At 52.2% G+C, this 9,454-nt stretch overlaps 1 protein-coding gene across 1 annotated transcript in view; it reads right to left on the bottom strand.

Annotated features, from left to right (window-relative positions):
- Window positions 1-2,410: 2,410 nt before the first annotated feature.
- GMDS (GDP-mannose 4,6-dehydratase) overlaps window positions 2,411-9,454 on the bottom strand; it is a 322,854-nt gene continuing 315,810 nt past the window's right edge. The window contains exons 9-10 of the mRNA XM_012734285.1: window positions 2,854-2,950; window positions 2,411-2,434 (exon numbers count right to left, since the gene is read on the bottom strand). Coding sequence (XP_012589739.1) covers window positions 2,411-2,434; window positions 2,854-2,950 — 121 coding nt within the window. The remainder of the gene's footprint in view (window positions 2,435-2,853; window positions 2,951-9,454) is intronic.

Genomic DNA, 9,454 nt, shown 5'->3' with positions numbered 1-9,454 from the left:
CGTGCATCTGCTAAATAAGCGGTTAATCAATGAATCAATAGCAACTGCTCCAATGCTGGGTATTTTGCCGAGTGCCAGAGGCTGCACTAAGCAGCGTTTTGCATAATTAGCTCTGTTAATTCTCCAACAACTGCTTTGCAATAAGTTGCATTGTTAACCCCACTGTTAAAGCGGAGGAAAACGAGGCACTGAGAAGTTAAATAATTGGCTTAAGAGGACCACAGAGCTGGTAACCAGCGCAGCTGGGCCCCAAGCTCCCCGGATCCCGCACGGCTCCCCTGTGTACGGCGGCCAAGCCCAGGCGTCCGTGTTTGCACCCCAGGAGCCCACATGCCAGCTGGGAACTCCTGGAGAGCCAGACTCAAGGACCCCTCACACCACCAAAGACCGGACGTCAGTGGCGATGGGCTGAGCCCTGTTCCCGAGATCAAGGGCTGCGTGGGAACCCCGAGACGGGCCACCGGGAGAGAGAGGCTGCGGTCAGCTCCAGGGGATGCCCCAGTGCTCAGCCAGAACAGAGCAGGGTGAGACTTGGCGTGCTTAGCAGAGTGAGACTGGAGGTGAGTCTGCACTGGTTCAGAACACGGCATGGGGGGCCCCCTGGCCCCCGCTTTAGGATGCGGCACCGGACCGAGATGTCCTCGTCGCTTTTGTTTTCTTTTGATGTCCTTTATGGCATCTGTTTTTTTTTTCTGGAACCATCTGGCTCGAGGAGCTCTGTTTATGCGTTTGGCTTCAGAGTGCCCCTGAGCGCCGAAGATCTTGGGGCTACACGCCCAGCACTGAGGAGGGGCGTGAACTCTGTGGACTCCTAGGAAGATGAAAAGAAGCCTCTGGCACTTAAAAGATGGACTGGGACACCGAGAAGGGAGGAGACGGCTCAGACTGGGGCGGGTTCCGGTCTGCCCTGCCCTGTGTGCTCAGGGAAACGGGCGCTTTTCAGCCCTGACACTGAGGAGCCTGCTGGGCCTGGTCCCGCTGGGGCCCCTGGGCCGAAGGGAAGGAGGCCCCCGCCCGTCGGGTCACCGTGTTTCCAGTGGAAGAAAACCGGACCGCCACAACCTGACGAGGCGAGCTGGCCCGAGGAAGGAGGTTACAAGTTTGGCGTCACCACACAAGCTTGTCCAAGTGGAGAGAACCAGATTAATGCGGCGCGAGACTTAGAAAGAGGAAATGCAGTTAGAAGCCCCAAGTCGGGCAGTCAAGGGCAGGGGGTGGGGAGGGAGAGCAGGGAGGAAGGAGGAGCCTTGAAATAAGAAGCCACTGTTATGTTCAGGCCTCTGCAGGGGAAACAGTTGCAGAACTGGTCTGGTGATGACATCTCAGTGAACAAAAGAATGCTGAGCATGAAGGGGACCTGAGAGGGGCTGAGGTGACCCCAGGACCCGTGCCTGTCCCAGGGTCTGCCAGGTCCTTTGTTCTCTGTCCTTCCGGCTCCCGGGGCGGCCGAGGCAGAGGACAGACAGTCATGCTTCAGGCCTCCCCAGCTTCAGCGCTCCCAGAGCCCTTGCAAGGGCGGAAGTTTCTATTGGTGCCGTGGATTTTTCGCTCTGAGATGACACTTTCTGTGTGTGAGCACAGACACACATCTGTGCACTTAGGTGACCTGTGCAAGGAATGTTCCAGAAAGCCGACAGCCTGGTGGCAGGGAGTGGGGGGGGGACCAGCGCTAGGGGGGCCTGGGGGCTCCTGGCTCCGTCAGCAGGAGCGTGCTGGAATCTTCCTGCCCCAGCGCGGGGCACATCCTCTCCTTCACACACCCACTCACCAGGAGCACAGGCGGCCATTGTCCCCGCCGCCCAGGCCGCCACGCCCTGCTCCAGGACAATGCCTGCCCAGCACGGCCGCGCAGAGCTGGTGATTTCCTTTCCTATTTATTTCCTCCTCTGCACAGGAGGGCATGGAATGAAGGGCTGTTTTTTTTGAAACAGGACGATTTACAGGGTGTTTACCGATGACATACTCACTTTCAGTCTCTTTCCACTGGGGTTTTCCTAATCTCCAAGGGATTATACAACAGATAGGAATTTGGTACACAACACAGGTAAAACAGGTTCCAGAGAGTTTGGATTTTCAGTCATCGCGTATCTCTTTAGGTCACGACTGCGTCTGTCTGAGCAGGTCCTCTGCTGCTCAGAGGGCCAGCCATGTGACACCACCACGCCAGGAGTTCTTACGAATCTAGAAGCGAAGGGTATGTCCTAACAACCGACAGGTCCTTTCTTAAAACGGCGACTTGCGTGTTTACGACTTCAGCCACTCACCCTTCTGGGCACAGTCAGTATTCAGTTAGCACCTACCTTGTGAGAGCTCAAACTAATTTTAAGAAATCCTTATCCACCAAGAGTGCACCGTTTGGTCAAAGGAGAAAGGCAGACACAAATGCATATGTACAACATTATAGTCAGCGTCACAACAGAATTATGTGCGGCATCTGACAGAGACACAACGGAAGGAGTGGACATTCCAGGGCGCGCGAGGTCAGTCACTGAGCTGGCCCCAGGATCCTGGGAGGTGGCCCAGGGCTTAGCTTTTGGTGTGTGCACTTGAGCGTGTGCCAGCGTCTGGCCCTGAGATGCTGCAGGCCCCGGGGGTCGTGGCACCAGGGACCACCCATCTTTGAAACAGGAGACTGAGCCGATGGGACCTGCCTCGGTGTGGGTCGCCGTTTCTGTAATCAACTATTTCTCCCTGGATGTGTTTTGCTCGTTTCCCTTTCTACAACAATGCCCTTTGCGGTGAGAAGAATACCTCATATTTGATTCGGTGGCGCTGTGCACTGGCCTGGGAGATGCCCCCTGGCATTCAGTGAAGGCATTTTCCCTGCTGGCACCGCGGCCAGGGAAACCTTACCACTTCAGTTGGTCGGTAGTATTTGAGGTCCACAGTCACGTGCACTTTTCCGGTCTCTTTGCATCTGCCCACTTCATTTTCATTCTTTCCTTCCCACCTGGAAAGAAGATAAACACTTAATCAGCCTCTAATTGCTTGGGAGCACTATGCCAAGACGTGGTCCCTCTTTGGCTTGCCTGCTCCCTGGGGAGCATCGAAGCTCATTAACTGCAGGAGTGTGGACGGGTCCTCGGGCACCAGAGTCTTCCAGAAGCCTTTCTGAAAGGGTGCTGCCTTATCCCCATCTTTTTAGGAACATGACAAGCGGCTCAGAAACGAGCATTTAGACAAACAGATCCATAGAAATAAGGAATGGGGTGGTTTTTAGGGATTTCAAAGACCTTGCACTACTTTGGACTATTCTTGATGAAGTCACTTTGCTGTGAGTTCATGTCTCTGTCTCTTCAGTTTTGTTTTATAGCTTTAGGGGAGTTGATTGTACTTATTCTACTTTGGAGTAAGTCTCAGACCCCGACTGACCATTCGTTTCATTTAACATTTAACTTCTTTGCTCTACTAGCCAGCTCCCCAGGCTTCACTAATAATCATAGATAATTAGGGCTGGAGGAAGCACAGGGTTCATTTCTTGCTACCAGGAAGTCTAGCAGCCTCTCATGGCCTCCTCCTATTCACCTCTGATGCCATTTGGACTCGAGTTCTTCTTCCTTTACACCCGCCAGTGACAACAGGTAAGGCCCCCAGTGACCATCCTCAAGCCCACACTGCCACTGTGCAGGATAAGCTCCTGGCTCTGACACCACCATCTTGATGGTTTTCCGTTTCATGTTCGCACTTTTAAAGAATCAAAGCCACTGGCTTAATGTTGACCCCTGGTTTCCCTCTATGAATTTACAAATACCAGAAATTACTGTATAATTTGAGTTATTTTGACAAACGAAGCTTTGGGGCAAAAGAGAGGGAAGGAGTAACAAAGGAATGTTTGACTTCATTGCTTATCCTCAGAGCTCGTTTGCTTTACCAGCTGGAGAGGAATCCTGGGACGGGACCACGCTGTGTCTCCTCCATCAGTGTAAGGAAGGGGAGCGAAGGAAGGGCGAGGGTGTGAAGCTAGTTATTCCATGATGCGCTTCGTGCTCCCCACCAAAGATGAATCGCAAATGGCGATCGTGGTGATATATTGGACATGGGTCGGGGATAAAAGATATAAGCTGGCCTCACAGGCTTTATTTTTGATCGCCTACTAGAATGTTTTCTCAGCTCGCTTCTCCTAACCAGGATAACAATTCACCATTTGAAGGACTATACGTTCCTAAGGAGGCTGAATTTGCCAGTGGCCTCCAAGCAAATACACCAACATCTCAAACACAAGGAGTCACACAGGGTATATCGGAGAACACCAAGCCAGCAAATGCCATGTTCCCAGGGTGTTTGCGTGAATCAAGTGACCTAAAACGGTGCATCTTGATTTGTCAGGCAAATCAGGCTGATTAGTCAGGCCTGCTAAGGCTGGGGATTTTAAGCAAAGCAATGGCAGGATCGGGGTGAAACTTTTGGAAGGTGTACCTATATCTATATTTTGGAAACTAGAATCCCAATACACATCTCTTATGGTTAAAAGCCAGAGCTTGGGTGATATTTACAGTAAGAAAGAATCACGAGTAATGCGGCAATTTAAAAAATAGTACCTAATTCTCAAGTTAATGGTGTAAGTGGAAACACTGCTTTGGTTAGACTTTCAGTAAGCGAAAGGTTATTTATCTCCTAAGTTTGTTTTAATTTTGTTCACCCTTTCTATTCAAGAGAGAAACTCAGTATTTCCAACTCCGTCAAAAGCGTTCACAGAGCATTGTTCACAGTCTTGCTCTTGTTTGCACTCATAGCGTGGCGGATCACTGATTGGGGTTACGCTGACTTCTCCACAGGGAGGCATAACTCTGCCTCTCCTAGGACTCTACTCCGGTGCCACAATTCAAGAAACGGAGGTTCAGATGTATCCACGAACAATTCAGATTTCTGGAACCCACACGTGAACGCACACACACGCACACACACACGCACTGAAATGGAAAACATCTTGGGGAAGACTTGGAGAGGTTGTCCCGGCAGGGGCGCGAGCATTGGGGCGGCAGAGGAAGGTGGCGACCGGAGGTATCTTTGGGAAAGAACTGGCACAGTTTCGGTAAAAAGCCAGAAAAGAAATATTTTTGGTGTACGGTTGCCCTGAATCTTCCTGTCCCCCTCTCCCTTTTGCTTTCTCTCCTCTTTCCCTTCTCCTCTCCCGTCTTCTCTTCTTCATCATCACTTTTTAAAATTACTATTATTTTTAAACTATCCTTATGTTCTTGGAGGGCAGTCAAAGGGCGGGGTTGCTCACCCCGCATGGGAGGTGAGTTTTCTGAGCTGCCCCCCTCAAGCGAACAGAAGGCCTTCCTTCCTGTTCACACCAGCCAGCTCTGTCGCCTGCATTTTCCAGTGTCCTGCTCATCTGACTGCTGTGTAGTCAGATGCTAATAGTTGGGATTTACAACTGCCGTTGAAACAACAGCAACGTAATAATAACTGAAAAGCAGGGCTGGAAGCTGTCAGGGCTGAGCGTGTGGTGCTCAGGGCCCCGAGAGACGAGCTCAGGGCGCACAGGCCTCGGTTCCGGGCGGGAGCTGGTGGCGGCGCCATCTTGCAAACGCCGTCCGGCCCAGACGGCCTCTGAGGGCAAGGCACTGCCCGCGCGGGGAGTACGCGGCGCGATAGCCAGCGGTAACCAGCAAAGGGCTCAAGGCTGAACTGAGCTGGCAAAACCCACTTTCTAATTTGCACTCGGTCTGCAGGAGGGCACTAAGGAAACGTTTCGGCCAAGGGCCAAAAAACATTCAGTTACAACAATACACGAAACACTTGTATTAACAAGTAAGAGGTAACAGCTAACTTGTCCTAACAAGCAATGTTATGATTCAAAGCAGAGCTGCCAGGTTCATGAAACGAAGGCGGCCTGACAGAGTCGAGGATTCGGCTAATGAACAGGCATGGCTACCCATCCCGGATAAGTCAACCTCTAAAAGAAATGACGGTACCTCATACGCATTAAAGGGCAATAGAAACTACTGAGGAATAACAGAATCGAGCACACCTGGGCAAGAGGAGGTGCTATTAAAATCTACTCAACTAGGAATCCCTTTGAGGAACAACAAAAGCAAAGTGAAAATCAAGTTTGGGAGACTGAAAGTAAACGCTGGGGAGGTAAGAGGCAGAGCCTCAGAGCGGCACCAGGATCTCTCAGATGGCCCCAGCCATTATTTTAAGAAGCACTATTTGATCAGACACAGCTCTGGGAACAGGAGGTGGCCAGCGGTGAAAACTGGGCCGATGACACGAAGCAGTGCTGCAAGCGGGGGGATTCTGGATAAAGATGGTGGCTTGCATGCACTTTTGCTCCTCCCCCAGGTCCCTGTCAGTAAAGGAATAAACTCACAAGGGCCAGAGGAATGGGTAAGAGGAAGGAGAACCATGTTTTGGGAGTCGGAGTGGCGACTGACAAGTGTGGGTGACTGAGGCCTAGCCCGGCCCTGGGGCAGCAGTGGGGAGGCCCCGTATGCTTAGGATTGAGGGCTCATGACCATGCTCCTTACGAAAAGTCTGACCCCCACACCCCCAGATTCTACATGGTCACTGCCTCACCTTCCCTGAAGAGAGTCATAGACAGAAGGTCTGGGATCCAGCGAAGAGTGGGGTGACTTGTCAAAAATAAGGATGACGTGTGCATCGCAGGTATGTGGAAATTGCTCCTCTCCTTCCAGGGAGGGGGTGGAGGACTTAGCTCTGGGCTCACGGCTTATAACTGACTCCCGGTCCTGTCACCTAGGGACGCAGCCAATTCTGTCCTCAAAAATACCCAATGAGTCCTCCCTGGTGGCACAGCCGGTTAGAGCACAGCACTAAGAAGAAGCTAAAGCCGCTTCCGCATGAGTTCGATCCCTGCCCCGGAGGTGACCACAGGGCGCGGCAGACCTCTCCTGACCCGCCCGCTGCTCCCCTCAGCATTGTGCTTCCTTCATCTGCCCGTTCTGCTCCCCGCTCTGTCTCTGGGGAAGCCTCTCCGTGCCCCTGCACCTCTGGCCTGTACCCCAGTTCTGTATGCATAAGTAAATAAATCTTAAAAAAAAGTGCGCCTCCTCTTTCAAACAGGCGCAGAAAGCCGAGGGTTGCCAGACACATGAGCGAGACCACCTATGTGAAAGACAGAAATCAGAACAGAATGAAAAGTATCCACATGGGGCAACTAGAAGAAGGACAATATAATGGAAAAGTGATCTCCTCATCGGACAAGACAAGATAGAAAGGAACTAGAAGGGGATACCATGTAAAGAGACACGACTTAAAAAAAAAAAAAAGATTTCAGAAATCGAAAAAAAATGCAGAAGGTAAAAATTCGAGAGAAGATTGTGAAGTTAAAGCTGAGACACTCTGCCAGGCGGTAGAGTGGAAAGATGTCAGTATGAAAAACCATGAGGATGGTGCCGAAAGTGAAGAAGGAAGAAGACCTTGCTCCTTCCAAAGCTGAAGCCAGAGCAAAAGCTTGACGGCTTGCTGGGTGATCTGCAGCCACAAGGAAAACCCACCTTCTGAGGGCTGAAGACCTGCAGCCCAAGAGCACCCACATTTCCTGGGAGCAGTGCCCCAGGAGATACCAGCTTGACCCTGTGCCATCACCAAGTGCCTCTGATCACCGAGTCGGCTGTAAAGAGGAGAGAAGACAGCACACCCTGTGTTCACAGTGTGTGAACATTTAGAAACATGGAGGTAAATGCCAAAATAATCAGCCGAAAGACTATATAACAGAACACAATAGGGTTTCCAGACAGAGAACAGGCCAAGAAGCACCAGGGCGAACAGCTGGTGAAGCATCTCCATGACACTGACTTGGCCAGGATCAACCCTTGACCAAGCTGATGGAGAAAAAGAAGGCGTATCAGTGGCTCCTAGGGTGCTTTGCATGTGGCCGACAAAATTGGGGTTCTCTATCCTGAGTGCAGCTGGATGATTCTAAATATGATTTTTTTTTTTTCACCAGGGGGAAAAAAAGAAAGAAAAGAAAAACCAGGAGGAAGGTAAGAAAATCAGAGGATGGCCTCAAGAGGTCAGTATAAGAGGATTTCCAGAAAGAGAGTACAGCAAATGGAGCAGAGAAAATAATTATCTTGAAATGCATCAAGAAAATTGATGAGAGCAGAACATGCATTTCCAGACTGAAAGGGTTCAAGAGAGAGTTCCAGATGGTGAGTGGACGAGAGCCCTGACCCAGGGAAGGTCTCTGACCGAGGGAAGCCTCGGGACACAGATGGACAGACTCGGAGGAGCCTCCTTGTCCACAGCGACACCGCACTTCAGAAGGCCAGTGGCAGAGCCTTCAACATTTGGAAGAAAAGGGACTCCCCCCCTAGAATTGTACGTCGGCCACCTTACTCATCTTGAGGACCCCAAAAAAAATTACCTTCAGATCTATTTGGTTGAAAGTTTCTTGCCTACACGGCTCTCTTTCAGGGAACTAAGATTTTGCTTAACCTAAGCAAAGAGTTTTGAAGAAGATGCCGCAGAGAGGAGAGTAGCTAAGGGACCCTCCAGAGGGCACCGGCAGGAACATGCAGGGGTCCAGCTGGCGTCGGGGCAGAAGGCTCTAGGGCCCTGCTCCAGGAAGACGTGACTCTGGTAGCCACTGGCCTGAACGCCTTCCCCGTGGGCTAGGCGTGGGCAGAGGGAGCCGCAAGGACAGACAATGAGGTGACAGGAGAGAGGTGACAATGGCTGGCTCTGTGGAAGACAAATGTCACCCTGCGTCACCACGGCGGACCCGCCTGGTTGGGGCACCGGTGGCCGCCAGTGTAACGCGACCCTGAGCGAAACAAAAATGACAACAGAGTCAGAGAGTCGTAAGGGTAGGGAGTGACGAGGCCACGGAGGAAAAGGGGACCAAACCCTCGTGCCGAAATCGGGGACTTATCCAGGCCACCAGATAATGCCTGGAAGGGAAAAATCAGGAGCCAGCAATGAAAACATTCAGAAACATGGAGGCAAATGCCAAAGTAATCAGCCGAGAGACTGTGTCGCAGCACAATGGGCTTTCCAGAGAGAGAGAACAGAAAAACACCACGCAGAGCAAATCTTTATCTTGTGTAGATGGAGACAATTAGCGGAGCCCAAGCGCTTACATTTCCAGACAGGAAGCGGCCGAAGCGGGACGGGACAGCTGGGAAGTGGGGCGGGGGGGGGCGGGAGACCCCTGGGGTGTGCCAGTTCCTGCAGGATGATCGCAGCTCAACGGTGCGCCGGGGTAAGTGGACAGAAAAAGGGCAACCCGTGCAGGAGGGTCACTGCACACGCCAGCTCTGCGCGGCCGCTCCGGCCTGGCCCGGCCTCCCGGCCCCACTGCTGGCCCTGCCCCAGGCGGGGGCTCCTCGGCTTTCTGCCCCACCCGCTGCCCGAGGGGCACTGCCCCGTACCTCCTCCCACTCTGCCTTCTGCGGAACCCGAGGAGCTGATGTTTTTGGCACCAACCAAGTCTGGCTCGTCTCCCCCACAGAGGAAACCACCCACTGGTGGGAGGTCGGGT

Source organism: Condylura cristata, unplaced genomic scaffold, assembly GCF_000260355.1.
Source record: "Condylura cristata isolate star-nosed mole 26May11 unplaced genomic scaffold, ConCri1.0 scaffold00052, whole genome shotgun sequence".
Classification (NCBI taxonomy): domain Eukaryota; kingdom Metazoa; phylum Chordata; class Mammalia; order Eulipotyphla; family Talpidae; genus Condylura; species Condylura cristata.
This window is presented reverse-complemented; position numbering and strand designations above follow the sequence as displayed.